General features: G+C 31.3%; 1 protein-coding gene across 1 annotated transcript in view; it reads left to right on the forward strand.

Moving 5' to 3' along the window:
• LOC308639473 (uncharacterized protein) overlaps positions 1–20,526 on the forward strand; it is a gene marked incomplete at its 3' end in the record, with an annotated part of 204,973 nt that overhangs the window by 17,369 nt on the left and 167,078 nt on the right. The window contains exons 3-4 of the mRNA XM_081277711.1: positions 7,125–7,324; positions 11,607–11,694. Coding sequence (XP_081133837.1) covers positions 7,125–7,324; positions 11,607–11,694 — 288 coding nt within the window. The remainder of the gene's footprint in view (positions 1–7,124; positions 7,325–11,606; positions 11,695–20,526) is intronic.

The following is a 20,526-nucleotide window of genomic DNA, read 5'->3' on the forward strand; positions in this document are numbered from 1 at the left end:
AAAATATTATTCATGATTCCTGAACTTATTGATTTTATAAATTCCAGAATATGGGGATGGACATATAATTTAGTGAAGACTTCTAGAAAGCTAGACATACTAAAAGAAGTTGGTTAACAAATTACTATACACACTCACATACACACACACTCAAACACAGGCATGAAATTTAAAGTAAGAGAATGGTAAATAAAGTGTGATATTTATGAATTAGGGAACTGAAATACCAGAGAGAAAAGTTATGGGGAAAAAAACGATTGATTTGAAAATGTGCAGTGAAGAAATATGTAGGAATACTGCGATGATGTTAACATCCTGATAGTGGTATGCAAAACACAGTGGCATCTGAGGTAATGAACCCTATGGAATACAAAAATAAGAAAGACACTTGATAGTGCTAATAGACCAAAGAGAAGTGAGAAAAATCTGAAGATGAAGACATTTCAGATCACATATAGGCAGCTAATAAGTTTAAAGTGGTTTTCTGCAGAAGCAGTCCCATCTTGTGGATTTCTCTAATTCCTGTTATTCATCTGGCCAAAAGAGAAACATGAACCCTTCTGAAGAAGTGGACCAAGAAAAATACTCAATTAGTATGGTCTGTTTTGTTATTCAGAGGACTTTTCCAGATCCCTGTAATCACTGTTTGAGATACATGATTTATTCTATGTACCTATGAGCAAGCACAATTCCCAAATGCAAATAAAGAAGCAAGAGTTCCAATAAAACTGGTTTTATATCCTTAATCCAGAGAAAGGCATAAAATCAAATACAGGCAATCATTGAAGTGCTTTGAAAATCACTTTACAAAGGAATGTAATACTAATGTGGCCTAGATCCTTCAGCAGATCCTGACATAGTACAGATATTCTATTTGAAGTGGAAACAGTGGATCATTCTGAAAGTGGGAGAAGATCACTCAAACAAAAAAGGGTAACAGTTTCATGAACTGTTGAAAGCATATTTTCATTCCAGGATAACTTAGGCAGATAAAAATCTCCTAGAATCTTGCTACATTGAAAGATCCAGAATATTCTGAAAGATGTTAGTGGAGTATCACTTCTTGAAAAGCACTATTAAACATGAGACCTTAAAGTACATGGTATACTGGTCTGTGTGGCTGAGTATGAGGCCAAGCCATGTGTGACTGACAGAAAGACATCAGATAAACCATTAAACAACCTGCTCCAGGTTGTGGAATATGTGGTTGCCAAAAACATGAAGTCAATTGCAGCTTTAATGTTTGGTGGCTTAATTATAGTAGCATACAAAGATGGATCATCTGTCCATTTACCTCTTATAGATGCAGAATTCTGTTCTCAATACTGGGACAAGTGGCTTCTTTGACTAAAATAATAACACAGGAATGGAAAGAACCAGAATGTTCAGAAAATAGGTTAATGGGAAGGATGTTAATCAGGAACATTCAAGGCTTTTTTACAGTTTGGAAAGATATATTGTTCTTCACTGTTTTCTAAAAATGGAGGTGTCATCATAGTTGACAACTACCTTAATACAAACATAAGTATTATTTGAAATTGATTTCTATCCAAAAGACTAAAAATACAGAAAAGTCTAGATTTGAAGAGGCATAAATGCATAAAATACAACTATGATATATCTCATAATTATTTACCTGAAAAGAGGGCAAGCAGGATTCGTGGTCATGTTGGTGATTCTTGGACATCCTTGTCAACCGTTTTATGTCTTGGAAAGGAGGTCTAGTCTTTGAATTGAGATTAAAAGGCAATGAAGCTTTGTATGGCAAGCCAAGCTATCCCTGGTTATAGAGGAGGGAAGGGGCCATGCCACACCTCCAATTTGCATATAAAGGAAGAATTTGCAATACCCAGTCACCACTGCCAATAAAGTTTCCTAAAACTTGCTTTAAATATTGGAGTTGTCTATATATTTCATGTGGGAGAAAAGCTTGAATTTAACATTTAAAAAATAAATGTGAGGCCTCTCTCTCCTCTCTATAGAGAGATGGCCTTTATCTGTCAGCTTTGACAAACTCTGGTGTGGAAATAACAAAAATAAATGTGATCAGTTAGCCTTGAATAAACATTGTTGTCTTAGAAGATGAGCACATTCACATGTTCATTGGCAAGAAGCCTTGGCATACCAAATATCCACAAAGTAGGCAAATCCAAATTGGCAAGTCATCATTGTAGGCATGTTAAGTAGCTATTTCTGGTGTGAGTGAACAGATTGTGTACAGAGAGAAATCTTATCAGATTTGGAATATTTCACCTTTGGGGTAATTAATAAAATTGGTTAATTTTCTTTTGCATTTAATAGGTAATAATATATTTGTTGTCACTGGGTTTAGAAAACTTAACTAAATGTGCATCATAGCCTTGGGGAGAGTGTCCCATTTATAGAGTTTGTATATGAACATTTAAGTTAAAGTTGCTACCTTAAAATAGTAGGCTGCCATAATACTTTTTAATTTTTTAATTGTTACTTATAAAACAAATAGATATATGAGAAAAGTTTTAAATAGGTATTAAGTAATAGTATGTTCATTTACATGAAGGGATTAAGAAGATATATTTAAAAAGAAAGTGTACTTTGGAATGCATGAAAACAAAAACTAATGACATGACATTGTTGACCACCAAATGATTAAGGGAATTAAAAAATTGTTAAAGGCATGAAATTATAGCTACTAGGTTTTTTTTTCATGAAAGCAATGTAAGGAAGGGAAAATAAAAGTGGATAAAGAAAGAAAAACAATAAATGGTAGATTTTGAAATGTTTCAAAGTTAATGGGTATGGGTAAGTGATTTTTTGATCTTTCAAGTAAACTTTGCTAGAAAAAAGGAAGAAAATATATATTATGTAAGTTTTTCTCTTTGTATATTATATATTTGTTTTCCGCATCATAATTCCTAATAAAAAAAAATTATGTTGTCTTCTTTATGGTATGTGATTACTTTTTGTTATAGTGTCTAATGATGTCCTGAAAATAATAGATCAGACTTATATACTAATTTACAGTGTTAAGGTTACTTTGCACTATTTAATTACATCCTAGAGTTTTTTTAATATTTATTTTTTAGTTGACACAGCACCTTTATTTCACTTGTTTATTTTTGTATGTGGTGCTGAGGATCGAACCCAGGGTCTTGTGGCTCAGCAATAGAACATCCTATAGTTTTTAAACATAAACCATTAATTATAACCTAGAATTTTCATTAAGGATCTTAGTTTTACAAACAAGAGAATTAAACCATCAGTGCATCTGTTATATTTTTAGTAAATTTTTAGGGGTTGGATATGGAATCAGACCTTAATTTCAAACACAGTGGTAGAAAAAAAGTTCAAAGTGGTTGGAAATTCTTCTACAATGTTTATACTTCCCTTAATGACAGCCATTGATTTGATTTTTCAAGGTGTATTACTCCTAGAAAATACAGCTATTATGGATGTGCTCTTATTTTTAAAGGACCAGGATTTTATGTCAGATAATCAATAATCTATGTGGAAATGTTTAATCAGAGCCTTCCATTTACCTGAACCATATAAATTATGACTTTTGACTATGTTCTTTGGGGAAAATCATCCCACCTAAGTCCATTTAAATCACAGTATGAGACTCAAAAACTTTTTTCTTTCATTAATGTTACTGTTTACTGGATCCTGTAAACAAAAAAAAAAAAACATTTTTCCATATTTAGAGCTTAAGTTTTCTGTAATCACATCTGGTTTTAGGTAAATAGCAAAGTAGTTACAAGTTTCTCAATAAGTAAATAAAACTTTGAACGTAATATGTAAAAAATATTTTGTCTCCTTTTTAGTAATGTATGTAAAGTCAGATCTGGAGACCCATAGATCCTATGCATGACACATGATATAAATTAAGAAATGTTAGAGTTTTAATTTATCAATAAGCTATCCCCAGACTGTGAAATAAAAAATGATTTTCCCCCTTTCTACAAAAATATAGTGTCCATCTAAAAAGATGATTTTGTAGTATGTCTATTCTATTTTCCATCACACAAATCCACAATGTTTTATTCAGAAACATTTGAGAAAAGTCTCCTAAGTGGAAACATCAGATAGACTTCTCTGTATAGATTGGTATTTTCTAAATGCATATGTTTCATTCTCAAGTTGCAACTTCTTTGGATGTTACTACTGATCCACATGGAATGGGATGAATAATGTTAGAACATTGCAATATCAATATCTATATTGAGTATTTGGAGAAAACTGGTATGTAGTGAATGGGATCCTATTATAGCTTAACAGAAAACTTAAAGAAATGCATGCAAAATTCCTTTCTGCTTTTATTATTCTCAATTATTAAAAGTTCTGTACTCAAAATTAATAAAGATCATATATTAGCAAAAGTAGTTTTTTTCTACTGTCAAGTAGAAAAATTATTCATTTATTTAATTTCATGCATCAAAATTGAATATGAAAAGTCAGTAAATTAAATTTATTGGAAACACGAAGATTTGTCTTTTTGGACTCTTAACATGTTTATAGGTTCTCAAAGGTGTTGAAATAAATAAATGTCACTTTTTGTACACTGTAGCCTTTGTGGTTTCAAAGACGATTCAGTATTTTAAGACAAGTTAAAATATGAGAAACAATTGGAAAACTTCATGACTTCATTGCTATGTATAATTTATACTGACAATTTCATACTTGTATGCTAATCTATATGACTTTATAAAATTTCAACAAGACCTCTCTTGTACAATTTAAGTGGTGATATTTGCTGTTAGCCATCCAGGCAGACATAACTCTGATTATAGCACTGCTGGACTTCATTTCCAAATTCTAAACATTGCCTAATTATAAGTTTGCTGACCTAGATGTTTTGGAGTTACAGAAAAATAAAATTTTTGCAAAACATATTTTAAAACAAAAAAGATATATGCCCAATTTTGCACTCTTGAAGGTCTGGTGAGGTATCAGCTACAACAACAAAAAGTTTTTACAGTTGTTTAATTTTAATGTTTCTAAAACTTCACCATGAAAGTCATTCCAAATTTACTTATGATATCAGAAGGGGTAAATGTTAATTTCTGTGAAATTTCCTTCATACTGCAAAGAGATTGTCTATCATTTAGAATTTAGTACCTATGAATTTGATATATTTAAATACCATATGCATTGATAAAATGACAGTATTATCTATATTTTAGAAAAAATTACCTAAGATTTTTAACAAATTTGGATCTCACAGAAGACCTAGATATGTTTCTGTTTCACCACAGTGAAAAAATGGGGCATATGTCAGAAAATCCCCATTTTCTCTAATCCATTTATGGCCAACAATATTTAATAATGTAGTAAAAAGAGCACTGTGAATCAGGAGGCTTCTATTACTAAGATAAGATGGTGTGCACTTGGGAAATCAATCGTGATTTGGAAGCTAAAAAATATTCTTAATACTTTAAAATCAGGATGTATATTGCCAATGTATTCCTTGAAAGTACTGGAGATATATTTCTCCAGAACATGAAGTAAATAAAAATGAGGAACTAAGAAAAGGGAAATTGTAGTATAAAAGAACTGTCAATAAGCAGTGAAACTGGTGAAATATATTTTGTCAAAATAATGTTTATATCATTATAAATTATAATGTTAAAACATAATTTCAATAAGCTCTTAAAATGTACAGAATTTATCTATATACTATTAATTCATTTTAATGTTAATGGTAATGATTCTTATCTGTGATCCTAGATTATATTAATAAAAGCCAGGGAATGTTGGCAAGCAGAGGTTAGAAGGAAATGAATGCTTACATTTTAAAAATTGATTTTGATTTCCAGTGTTTTTCTGACACCTGTAAATAAGAAAAATTATAATCCTTCATTTCTATTGCTTCCATTTTAATATTCTTTTTTTTGGCTTTTTTAAAATTTTATTGTTGGTTGTTCAAAACATTACATAGTTCTTAATATACCATATTTCACAGATTGATTCAAGTGGGTTATGAACTCCCATTTTTACCCCGTATACAGATTTGAAAAAATTGAAATATGTACCCAAATACATACCTTACTTTGCCAATCAGCAAATGTAAAGCAATCTAATTTGTAAGAAGTAGACCCTATTAAAACATCAGGAATGTGAAACACTACCTTTTTAGGCTGCTTATTGATATTTTAAAAATTGCTAAGAGTAAACATTTGAACATATCACATATAGGTAATATTTTAGGCAGAAGTGATATTTGAAGAGCTATATACTTGATTGTCTAGTTTCAGAGCAATAATACAAATATTATTTTTCATGCAGTTTTTCATTGGATCTTATCAAAATTGCATTCATAGACCCATTTCCTTAAAAAATAAAAACAAAAATAGTCCTGCATCCAAAACTTTCCAAGACCAAAAGGGAAAGTCATTTTAACAGGTTTCCTCACTATTTAGTAATCAAAAAAATGCTCTTTGGTCATTATATAGCCAAACTAGAGTAACTTTTTTTCTAAAGGGCCACATGTAGCCATTATTGAAACTCTGTGGTTATTTCTGCTAGCTGTTTCACAAGTTTCTGGAGATAAATTATGGGTGATTCAGTTTGTGTACACATGTTCATACAAAGAATACATGTAAACGGGAGTGCCTAATCAAGTGTTGCATTTAAATACAATTACCCAATTAAGAATCTTACAGCTCATGTATATTTAAATTATCAGCTCTCAAAAAGAGATATACATAATTCCCAGGGAGTTAAGATAAATAAAAGGGACTTCATTCTCTCTCTCTTTTATCTATGCCCAATACGGTCCAAAGAGTAAAGTAGGACGGATTCTCCTCTTAAAAGATTATGCCCTAGAAAGGACATGAGATAGGTGTATCAATAATGCAATATCAAATTAACACGTCCTATTTGTAGTAGTTTTGCCATATAAAAAACATTAAAACATCAACATTTTCATGGTTTAACTTTATTACTTTTGTGTCCTTTATGTACTTGCCATGAGTGATGTCTTACCAGAAACAATATTTAAAGTATTGAAAGTTCTTGATGATAATTTTTCATCACTCTTACAGTACTTTGGCTGCATGATGTTGATATTGAACCTATTCCATATTTATAGTGTATTAGAAAAGTACTGCTTCATTTCTACCCCCAAATTCCTACTTTAATTTCAGAATGACAAAAAGATGCCTACCAGATTTGGGAAACAAAGTGAACATCTTGAGCATGCTATTGATCGAATTCTTGTCATGATATCGGAAAGAAGAAGGGCGCGTAGTCTACATGGCACTATTGAACAACCACCTCATAATATTCTTGCAGCTGCTCTTGAACTGACTAATATGGTCAAGATGATACTAAACATTCTGGAAAGGTAATTCTTAATATCTGATCTTTATTTTATTTTATTTTTTTGTATTTTTTTTATTGGATGTTCACAACATTACAAAACTCATGACACATCATATTTCATAGATTAGAATCAATTGGCAGAATACAACAGTCACTAATATGGCAGTATGTAAAAATGTGATGTGTAGCCGATGTGATTCTGCAATCTGTATTTGGGGTAAAAATGGGAGTTCATAACCCAATATCTGATCTTTAAATCCCTAAGGTATTCGTATTTTTTCCCTCTTTGTTTCTCCTTAGAAACCTTATCTATGCACTGAATTTTAGTTCCACACTTTCAAAGATGTTTAGAGATAATTTACTATTGCTCTGACTATATCCCTGGAATGCACAACATAGTTGTACTAATCTCTTTAAATGAACAAACATTTGATCATCTGAATTTTACAAAAAAACTTGTTGATTTTACAAAAAAATAATATTTGTTTTACAAAGGATTCACTTTGGGTTTCTTTTATAGATCAAACTCCACTGGTACATTTGAAATAGCACTTGTTTTTCCACAGTCTTTCAAGAATGCAGAAGTTATACCAAAGTCCTTAATGATCATATCTGGATATTTTAACAAAAACCAATTTTTTTCATTGTATATTAATTAAATTAGGGATTTTAGTTAAACAAGAATTAGTACTTTTTAAAACCCTGTGTTACTAAGAAAAGCCTGTAGAAATCAAATTTCTAGTCTTGATTTTATAATAATTTTAGGTCAGCATTAATATTTTAACTTTCTAATTATTGTTTTGATAAAAGACTATTGTTAACTCTTAGTTCTATATACAAATAAAGAATTTTATGCATATTTATTCCTAGACCTTTCAGTTCTTCTAAGCATTATATCCAAAGATAAGTAGATTGTGAGAAAGAGAGAATCCCGTTTTTATGATAAGTTAGGCAAATACAAGAAGTCATGACCTTGTCCCCTACACTTCTTTGTTACATGCTTTTTTCAATCAATTCTGATCTATTTTTATTACAATTAATTTTTTATTTAAAAGTCCATTTGCTCATATAAAGAAAAACAATGAAGAAGCAATTGGCCCATTTGTTCAAAGAAATTTTAAAGTGCATGTCAGAAGAAATTAAGCATATTAATTAGTTCCTCTACGCCCTTTACTTTTGAGTCTCTTACAAATATCTTTCCAGTAACAAGCTGAAACATTGAAAGCCCAGCAAACACAGTCAGAAAGGGAATGATTTGTATCCTTGGAATAAGCTCAATTAAAGGAGAAAAATAGTAAAATTATATTAGACACATAGCAAAGATATCCACAGGATGGAGTAGTGACAAAAAGAGGACCTCACCAAAATAAATTGCAATCGGTTTAACTAACAGTTGGTAATTCAAAATATTAGATTTTCTCATTTTATCAAAGTGGTCTCATTACAAAATTTACATCATAGTGTCAGTATTAAGAATTAATCATCAATAGTTTCACTAAATTCTTCAATTTAAGGGGATGTATTTGTTCTCAATGGGACCATGTAGGATTAGTAGGGGCTTATATTTTTTTTCCTGTATTTTACAGTAACTATCTCTTAAGGCAGGTAGATTCTACTTTCAGAATAAAATAATCTATATAAAATGACCTCATATTTTATGTAATCATGTCTTTCAAATATGGAAATTCACTTTAGGATCTTCTATCTTAAGGTTTAAACTTTAGTTTAAAACATTACATATTCATATAGGATTTTCTTAAGAATTAGTGACCAACAAATAAGAGATATTCATGCTGAATAACATTTTACTAAGCTGAAGACTCATTGATCATTCTAAAGCATGATCTTTGAACATCAAAAAATGTTATGAAACAAATAAAAAATCACAATGGTATATCTTATACTAGACATGGTTGTTATAAAACACCTCAGTACTCTTAAATTTCTTTGCTTTAATCGCTACTGATTTTAAAAAGACCTTCTAGTAAAGTCCTTACATTTTGCAAGTTGTATCAGAAACTCTTCTGACTTATTTATGAAAAGATAGCATCAAGGATTTTTTAGAAGTTAGGGTTCAACCAAATTGAATTTCCTTTTGGGGGGGGGTCAGGGGGATGTACCAGGGATTGAACTCAGGGCACACCACCACTGAGCCACATACCCAGCCCCATTTTTTATTTTATTTAGATACAGAGTTGCACTGAGTTACTTAGCACCTCACTGTTGCTGAGGCTGGGTTTGAATTTGTGATCCTCCTGCCTCAGCCTGCTGAGCTGCTGGGATTACAAGTGTGTGCCACCACACCTGGCTTTGAATTTCTTATATAATAATTATATTTTCCCTTACCACATATATAATTAGAGTGTCAACTAGAGCAATTGCTCCTTCTTTCCTCTTTGATGTTGAATCATTATATTCCTGGGCAAAGTGATTTATGTAATTTATTCTGAAAGCAGCCTCAGCACTGTGTTGAAAAAAAAAACACAGGAAAAATACTGTTAAAATTTAAAATTTTGAATTATTAATTTTAATATTGAATTCTTCTCAAATTGTGATTAAAGCAATTATTTCATGTGATGCATCATTGCTTAATAAAACTATTACTTCAAACCTAAAGTTATTTCAGTTTTATTTAAAGGAGAATACAGGTCTTGTGAATCCTTTTGGTAAGAGGAAGAATAGAATTTGAGAATTGAAGTTGATTCAAGAATTTAATTCAAGATATCATGAATAAAAGGGGGGGAAAGCCTGTTATTTGACCTCTTCCTCAAATTAGTTACCTCTTTCTTCTTTTTAGGTAAAATATTCAGACTTTACAGTGAATTAATTGAACTTTTTCAACTGCCCTATACTATGTAAAAAGTTTATTTTACAAGCACTATAAGCTTATATTTCTATGATAAAATATCATTTTAGTGCTTCTTTAATAAGTAACAGAAGGTATATTTTAAAATTTACTATAGAAGTTATGGACTTTTGAAAGATTTTATTCATGGTACTAAATGAAATCTGTTGACAAGATTTTTTTATCATAATGTTGTTTCCATTTGCCATTAAAATTGTTGGTGGTTTATTGATTGAAAACAAAAAGAATTTATTATTTCATTGGGCATAATGTGATTCAAGACCACTCATATAAGCAAAAGATTTTGCTGGTAAGGGCTGGTAGGGAAACATAAATTGAGCATGTTTTATGTTCAAAAATAAGAGATAGAATAGAATAAGGGGGGTAACCTTATTTTTTTCTCTCTTTCTTTTTAATCTTTCTATTGGTACCAGGGATTGAACCCAGGGATGTTTAGCCATTGAGCCACATACACACACAAATAGATAATTTTTTTTAAATGGCTCAACAAATTTCCCCGAAAGGTTTCATTCCCTGGAGAGAGTTATAGAAAAGTGAATTGTGTATCCTGGCAAGTAATTTTTGCCATATAAGTTTATGTTCTTAATTATAAGAGGTAATTTCAGTCATTACAAATGCTATATAATATAGAAATACACTTCTAGAAAATGGCACTTTAAGGCAAAGACCAAGGATTATAGTCTCTTAGCAATTGAGAGGTAAGCGTATGAATTTCTTTTTTCTATCTGATTGTTAAAAATAAAGTTTCATATACTTTGTGAAGGTAAGTATGGATTCATACTATAGTCTTGATTATTTATTTTACAATTGACATTCTGAAAACTATTCTCCGTTTCTGAAATGTTCTTAATATACAGATTAAGTCTCATCATTTTTTCAACAAAATTATACAGGTATTATAATGTATTCAAAATTCCACTTGTGATTAGATGTCTCCCATACTTCAGAAGACTAAAAATTATGCTAGACATGAATAATAAAACCCAAACTTCTCAGTTATCTATAGTATTTTAAATAAAATATTTCCCTTTGTGTCAAAAAGTAAATTCCATATAAGGCAATATTTATTTTTCAATGGTGTATTTTGGTCATATTTGACACTCTTTTCCTGCCTTCTCTTTTATATACACTAAGGAAGTTAAGAAAAGGAAGTAATATAAAACATTTACCTATTTAAAGCAATTCATAAACACAAATAACTATTTTATATTTTGCTCTTACCATCCTGCCACTTTATTGAAGTGAAAGAAATACTGCACACTAAAGCTTTTATATAAGATTTGTTACTTTTTTATATAATTTTGTGATGAATAGATTTTAACTGACTCCTGGCACTTTTTGATTTAAAACTCGTTATATAATGGATTGTTATTTTCAATTTCCTAAGGTACAGTGAAACTCAGATTGATGGAATCTCTTTGTCATCCTTCCCCGACAGGCCTCCATTTGATTGCATGTCAGAATTTTCCAGTCTGAAAAGTCATCTCATTAAACATATCACATTACTGAAACATTTCTCTGAACAGGTAAGACATAGTTTTGTTTTGCTCTTCCCCACACATCTTCATATACATTTGTTCATAAAGTCTAGTAAGTTTATCTTTAATAATTTGTATATAATCTGTCTGTTCTTTATCATTTTTAGTGCCAACACTGAAATTTCAGCCTATACTTTGCTAGAAAATAGATGGAATATTAATATAGCTACCAAATGGAGTTGTCACCTCAAATCTCTTTCATATTCAGTCTGAATTTACTATTAATACTATATTTTTCTAAAATAGCCATTAAAATTTTCAAATGGTTCTTGTTATATAGGGAGAATTGTATGATCTTGATAAACTGGCATTCAGGGTCTTCTTTGGTTAAAAATAATCTATTATTTTACCATAGTTTATATGACCCTTGTACTACCATGAAAATGTTTTACTCCTTTGTCCTTAAATGTTTTATAGATTATTTAGGCTCTATATTTTTGTCATAATATTTGTTCTACCTAAATTTTGGTACCAGGACTTTTCCCCCTTATCATAACATAATATGTCTTTAAGGAGTAATTTAGAACTCATTCATTCATTCACCTATTTATACTTATATCCATTCATTTATTTATCCATACATGTATCCATACAATCCAGCTATATATTCATCCATCCAACAGGGTGCCTTCTTTTGTTGTTCTTATTTCACTGAATTAGGAATATGCTAATTTCTAACATTGTTTTAATTCCATAACTATTTGTGGGTCAGCACTATATAAATCCATGTATTGGGCTTCATAGATGAAATAAAAATGAGTAAGACAAAATGATTTCCCTCAGAGATTAGCAGAGTACTGAAATATGTAAACATATAATGGTTACTTTTAATGTATATATCATGTATTAAAAATAGACTTTGATTATCTTGAGGCTAGATACAATCTGCTATTATTTTCTATTAAGGTTATTCAGCATAATGTTTGTAAATAGTACGTGATCTAATAAACATTTGGATGTGAGCTGGGCATAATGGTGCATGCTTGTAGTCCCAGATAATTGGGAGGCTAAGGGAAAAAGATCTCTTGAGCTTAGGCATCTGTGGCCAGCCAGGTAAACATAAGAAGTCCTGTTTTTCAAAAAATCAATATATTTGGCATGATTAAACATACCAGGAAGTCTTAAACTAGTGTTCATTATCACAGGTATCATTTATATGTAAATTGTATTTGTTTTTCTGGAATTAATTCAAAGTCTGATTCCATGGGAGAATATTTAATAATGATAATAGCCCATGCTTACATGGTAGTTAATAACTTGCAAGGTACAGTTAATTATAATGTCTAGATATAATAACTCTTTTAATCTTCAAATCCTGATTTCAAACTTGTTAATTCAATGAAATTTCTTCTTCAGGTGAGGGTAAATATGTATGAAAAGATAAGAATATTGGTAATTGGAGTCCAACTATTTTCTACATTAATATACATATAGGGTTGTTCATTCTGTCTCTACCATTTCTTGCCTTACTGTTGAGAAAGGTCATGGGAAAATTTATGTCTATAAATATCCTCAAAATTAGGCTGCTATTTCAAGCAAATACACTGCAGATTCTTATTAGACTAACCATCCTACAAAGTAAAACACAAAAATCTAGAAATAAATAAGCACTTCTAATTGAGAGCATCAAAATGATATTAAGGTGTTGAGTGTGGTGGCACTTCCCTGTAATCCCAGTAACTTGGGAGGTTAAGGTAGGAGCACTGTGAGTTCAAACCCAGCCTCAACAAAAGTGAGGTGCTAAGCAACTCAATGAGAACCTTTGTCAAAATAAAATACAAAATAGGACTGAGAATGTGGCTCAGTGGTCAAGTATCCCTGAGTTCAATACCCAGTACCAAAAAAAAATGATATTAAGGCAAGATGGAGTTTATAGTTATGATATCCCATAAAGAAATGAAGCTAAGCATAATGAATCTCACCTTTTACCCTGATCTTATCTTGTGTCTATTTATCCATTTAAAATAGGCAACCAAGAAACTGAAAGGCTGAGTAGAAATTGGTTGATAAGAAGCTGAAAAGCTGACCAGATTTTTCATTAGTTTTATATAACTAAGTGAATAAAATGGGTATTCTTGGCCAGCCAAGCTTTAAATTAGGAGCAATAATGGGTTACATGCTAGGTTTAATGATAATTCAGAAGGAAACTAGACCTCCCCCAAACTGAAGCTGTTTTTAGCATTATCCCTGATTGCATTAATTTGATCTCTCCCCTACTGTAACTGACAAAATCAGAAGTAAATTCTCTCTAATGGAAGATAATATCATCACAAGCCTCAAATGATCTTTATAATTTTTCATATATAATGGTCTGCATTCAGTAAAAACAATCAAAAGCAAAAAGAAGCTAATTAATAGAAAATAGAAAAATCCTTAATGAGGAAGAGAATAAAATAATGATAAAATAAAACATGGAAATGGGAGTATTTGTTCAACCTTACACACATAAATAAAGAATCATAAGAGACTTCTATGAATAACTCTTTACTAACAAGTTAGATAACCAAGATAAAATAAACACATTATCTAGAAACATGCAAATTACCTAAACTGAGTGAAGCAGAAAAAATTAACACACCAATAACAAAGTAAAGAGATTGAATTTATAATTAAAAATCTCTCCAAAATGATAACTCCAGAACAAGATGGGTTTATTAAAAATATTTTAAAAAGAACAATAACCAATCCTTCTCAAACTCTTACAAAGAGTACAAGGAAAAGGAACACTACCTAACTCATTTTTTTTTTAGGCCAGCATTACTTTAATTCCAAAGCTAATGGAAGAAGTCACACAAAAGAAAATTAGAGATCAATGTAATTATAAATACCAATGAAAATATGCTTGAAGAATACTATTGAATCTAATACAGCAAACTATTAAAAAGATAATATGTCATGATAATGTGGGATTTATCCTAGAAATGTTTACTTGATATAAGATAATCAAACATGAAAATATATATTCATGAAATGAAGAGAAAAATGCATGTTCATCTCAGTTAATAGAGAAAGGGCATTTGAAATAAGCCAGTCCTGTTTCATGATTAAATAAAACATTCAGACAACTAGAAATACTAGGGAGCTTTCATATCATCACATACAGCATTTATGAAAAGCCCACAGTTAAAGATTACGTTCAATAGTGAAAGAGTGAAGTATTCCTCTGAAGATCAAGAAAAAAATGTTGCCCATTATTACCACTATTATTGAATATTGTACTAGAAGTTCAATCCAGGGCAATTAAGTAAAAATAGAAAATTTGAAAACTCAAATTGGAAAGAAATAAAATTATCACTGTTACTTATAACATTATCTTATCCATAGAAAGCCTAAAGATTACACAAGAAAAGTTATTAAAGCTAATAAATAAGTTTATCAAAGCAATAAGGGAAAAGATCAATGCACAAAAATCAGTTGTGTTTCTGTGATACTTGAAATGAACAATCTAATAGTGAAATTAACAATTTCATTTATAATAATATCCTTTTATAATATACTTAAGAATAAATTTAATCAAGGTAATGAAACATATTAAACCTAAAATCATGCCTCAATGAAATTTGTAATAATTATATGGAAAAATTTTTCTGTGTTCATGGATAGGAAGATTTGATATTCTTAATGTGTGAATACTACACAAATTGAGTTACAGATTCAATGCAATCCCTATAAAAAGTTCAACTCCAAATTTTTTGAAGAACTGGAAAAGCTTACTATCAAATTCAAGTGGAATTGGTAAACCCCCAAAAGCCAAAACAATCTTGAAAAAGAAAAACGGGTTCATATAACTTACATTCCAGATTTCAAAACTTACCACAAAAGTAGAGTAATCAAAACAGTGTTGTTATGGCATAAGTATAGAAATAAACATCAATACAATAGAATTGAGAGTTCAGAAATAAGCACATATATCCATGCACAGGTGACTTTTCATTGAATGACAAATTCATTTAAACAGTAAATAATAGTCTTTTCGACAAACTCTGATTTGGCAACTGGATTTCTAGCACAAAAGAATGTTGTACATCACACAACATACAAACATTAACTCAAAATTGATAAATGAACTAAATATGAATTAAAACACATAACATTTATAAGATACAATGGAATTAAATATTTATGACCTTGGAATTGAAAATAGGTCAACAAAGTAGACAGCGTGGTAAAAAGAGAAATCAGAGGAGAATCTCATGATGGGTTAAGATTAGCATCCAATAATTTTTGAAAAATATAAAAACATATTGGGAATCCACAATGAAATTAAGTGGTAAGCCAGAAAAATGTTTTAAAGCAAATATAACAGATAAAGTTCTGCTTTTTATGTGGATTCTGGTAGATATCCAATTATTTGGTTCCAAGTACCTTCATATGTTTTCCAAAAGAGTAATATGTGATGTCTGGAGAGTTTGGATTGGTTGAATAACTAATGGTATTAATTCCATATAGTTAAATGTTTTAATGTAACTGGTCCTATGGACATCATGAGATTCTGTCCTATGCACTCCTAGGTTTCTGCCTACAACATATCAATGACTGGATACCAGGGGCATTGTTCCCTAACAACAGCCAAAAATTCCAATATATCTGATAAAGGAACGGATCCTCCTATTTTCTTGATTAAGCCTTGTAGCTGAAGGGCATGTCATTTAACTTCAAGAGAAATGGAATTCCCAATATGTGATCTGTTTGAGAAAGAGAAAAAAGACATTGTTGCAGGCTCAAAGGGAAAGTCCTTGAGACTTGTTATCAACCTACTGACTGGACATCCAATATTCCCTTTGCCAAAGGTGTTTCCAAAGTCTGTAGAACAGGTTCCACACACAGGGCACACAATGTCATGATATCTATGCACGGAAAAACTAACTCATGGGGCAGATTAAACCATGATTGTGCCGAGATGCTCTTAGTTTGGTTTTCTCATCCTTTTATCATTAGCAAGTAGCTTAGCATGCCAGCAAGCAGGGATTCTATTTTTGTCAGTATATGTTACATTCTGTAACTAATAACTTAATACCCAGGGTAATGTTTTAATTTCCTGGAAGGTTCTATTTGCAGAACTCAGATAATTTTTTCCTGTGTACAGCATATGTTATTTTTTTCTCTAATCATAATTTTCTTTAACCTAATGTAACCTTCTCCCCATGTGCTATACTACTTCCCATAAGATGGAATCACTCATAGCAAGCAATTTGCCTCATTGTGACTTCACAATATCTATTTAGGTTCATTGCCAATTCTTTTTATATGGGGAGAGGGTACCAGGGATTGAACTCAGGGACACTTGACCACTGAACCATATCTCCAGACCTATTTTGTATTTTATTTAGAGACAGGGTCTCACTGAGTTGCTTAGCGCCTCACTTTTTGCTGAGGCTGGCTTTGAACTTGTGATCCTCCTGCTTCAGCCTCCCAAGCCACTGGGACTACAGGCTTGCACTACCATGCCTGGCTATTACCCATTCTTAATCAGATTGTTTTGTTTCTGCTGTTGAATATTTCAGTCTCTAAATAAAATACAAAATAGGGCTGGGGATGTGGCTCAGTGGTCCAGTGCCCTGAGTTTGATCCTCAGTACCACCCCCCCAATAAAAAGTCAGACATGAAAATATCTCTGAAGAATGCTTAGTCTATTTGCTTCATTTGACATGGGGACAAACAGAAGCCTAAAGAAAACAACTTACATTTCCAAGGATACTACTAGTACATGAAAGTCATATTTAAAAGGTATAAATTGCCTAACTCTCAGAACAATGCTCATATATAGTCATATGATTCTTCAGATGATTATGGTAACTTTCAGCTTTACTTTGCAGGCATTATACCCATAGCACACTAACATTCTTAGTGAGTTTACATATATACTACTTGCAAGTACAACTCCTGAAATTGCATCTGAGGTCCTTGCTTCCCAAAATCCCACTACAAAGATACTGGCAGTGTGGACATATACATGAATCATTAAAATATTCCTCAAGTCCCTTCCACATATTGACTAGTCAAGCAGTAGTGATCATGGCCCAATGATCTAATCAACTAACAGTCACATAAACACTATTGTGCACTTACTACATCAAACACTGTATGTTAACTTACTTAATCTTCATAGCAGAGTATGGGCGTATTTACATAATAAATTTCTATTATCCCCATTTTACAAATGGGGAATCTAAGATAAGAGGAGTTAAATAATTTGCCTGAGTTCACACACTATTAAGTAGTGAGACTAAGATTTTGAATGCAGGTGGTCTTTCCAAACCAAGTAGGACTTCTCAACCTGAATATTACTGACATTTTGAGTTTGGCAATTTTTGTTGTGGGCTTTGGTCTTCATATTGTGGGATGTATGTGTCTCCAAACATTGCCAAAATTCCCCTGTGGAATGAAATTGCTTGTGACTGAGAACGCTACACTAGAGTCTGAACTCTCGGCTGTAGTTGCCTTTACACAGTATTTCAATATTTTTTGTTTTGTTTATTTGTTGTTTTTTTAATTTTTTACATATATGACAATAGTGGACTGCATTACACTCATTATTATCCATTTACAGCACAATTTTTTGCAATTCTGTATTTTCAATATTTTTTTAAACTTGATGGCTATTTACTCAAGAAGATATTAGTATTTAATTAATGAACATATATTTTTACAAATATGGAAGTAAATGGAAAAAAATCCCCAAGAACATCAAGGAATACTTTTAATTTCTCACCCTTCCAAATTCATAAGATTACTTAGCTTTAGCTACAACTGTTTATTATGGAGCAGAATATTCTGATTAGCTTTTCCATTTTAGCCTTCATTTTGCACAGAATACAACAATACCAAACCTCACATATTCTTTGCTGTATGTTGTCATTTTATATCCCATATTAAATTTTTAAAAAGGTTAGGAAAGGCTATATTACAAAGGATTTAGCTATCCCAAGATAAATTATATTTTTAAAAAATAAGAAAAAGCTACTCTTACTCTTCCATTTACCTTGTTTTCTTTTTTCCTGCCTTTTCAATTGTTGTTCCCTCTCTCCTCTCTCTCATTTCTCTTAATCTTCACCAATATTTGAATAGCAGGTCTGAAAACATTTCAGAATTTGACTTGATATTTACATCCCTATTTAGTCATCACAAATAAAATATCAGAGTAGTCCTAAAATAAGTATATTCTATGGAGAGAGAGAGAGAGAGAGAGAGAGAGAGAGAGAGAGAGAGAGAGAGAGAGAGAGCTATCTCCTGTCAAGTACCTTGTACTCCATCCTGCAAAATGTTTGACACTGTACATCCACTTTATTTCTAATTTCCCTTTTCAATAGCCATTCTTTTTTTCTACTTTCACTCATTTAAACATGTTAAACCAGTCATGGAAAATAATTGGAGTTCGCTTTTTTCTATGTATCAATCTTCTGTGGTTGTGATCCATACAGAAGTTAGAATAAAAACTCACTTTTCAAAAGCTAAAACACAGAGGCAAGAACTTTTTAGTGATAAACAATTCTAGAATCTGCTAGGTGCTTAAAGGAGTAAGAGAAATTTATTTATCAAAGAAAAAGTAAGATCTGCATCAGTGGACTTTATAATAGCAATTTTTAAAAATATCAATAGAAACAGTTCCTGTGTAGAAATAAGTACAATCCTCATAGAACATAGAGAGGAAATTCTTTCTCTGGAACAAGAGTTCAAGAAATGGACAAAGCAGATCAAAAGCTAAGGCAATAAATTATCATCTCAGCTTTGAAGGAATACTGATATTGATGGAAAATACTCTCTCATAGGATTTAGAAAGAGGATCTATAGCTAAAAGACACCAAGCTTCCTCAGCATCTTTATTAAGCAAAAAATATTAAAATAAGATAATAGATGGATTGATAAGTCATCTTTTAAAATCAAAGTTTCCTTTATAAAAAATATCAGAACCGTATACAGCAGTATTCCTCAAACCATAAAGTGTGAAACTATTACCAAAGAACCTAAAAACAATCTGCTTCTCGATTTTGATTCACCACCACTGTTTTTCAACCCAACTGCATGCTCTGAAGAATTACATGAGGAGTTGGGTGTGGTGGCACATGCTTGTAATTCCAGAAGCTCTGGAGGCTAAGACAGGATGATCACAAGTTCAAAGCCAGCCTCAGCAATGTACCTAGCAATGTACCTGTCTTAAAATAAAAAGTGCTCAGTTGTATAGCACCTCTGGGTTCAATCCCTGCTACAAAAAAAATTACCTGATGAAATTTCAAAACTCTTAATGCCCATACTCAACTTTAGGTATATTAGATTTAATTGATATGAAACGGAATCTGGCTATTGTTCTTTTCAAAAAATCAAAAAAAAAAAAAGTTAAGCTGTGCATCCAGGGATGAGATCAAGACTTTTAGGTGGGACCTACAAACTTATTTGAAAAACAAGCATCCTCCAAATGAGTCAGATGCAGTAAGTACACGTTGTATATACTTAAGCAAATGACAAATATACTATTGCAAGCATATCACAAATATACTATTGTAATCAGCACATTTATGAAGTGCGCTACAGTTTGTACTTTCTGACCAAGCCTTTACCATTCTTCATACATCCTAATTGTCATGATAAAAAAGCAGAACAGATGATCCAAATCAGCCATAGATCCAGAGATATTTTATTTTTAGGAGTCATACATTGTTTCTTTTCTCATATTATTATACATATGTAATTTATACATACTAGTGTCTTTTAATACTTGAAGTGAACATTGTAGAAGAGCATATTTGTTTGTGGTCTCTGAGTGCTAGAGACTTAATGTTTGCACTGCAGATGGACAGAGTTCCTCGTTTCTTGGAAAAGAAA

Source organism: Spermophilus citellus, assembly GCF_964194105.1.
Source record: "Spermophilus citellus genome assembly, chromosome: X".
NCBI lineage: Eukaryota > Metazoa > Chordata > Mammalia > Rodentia > Sciuridae > Spermophilus > Spermophilus citellus.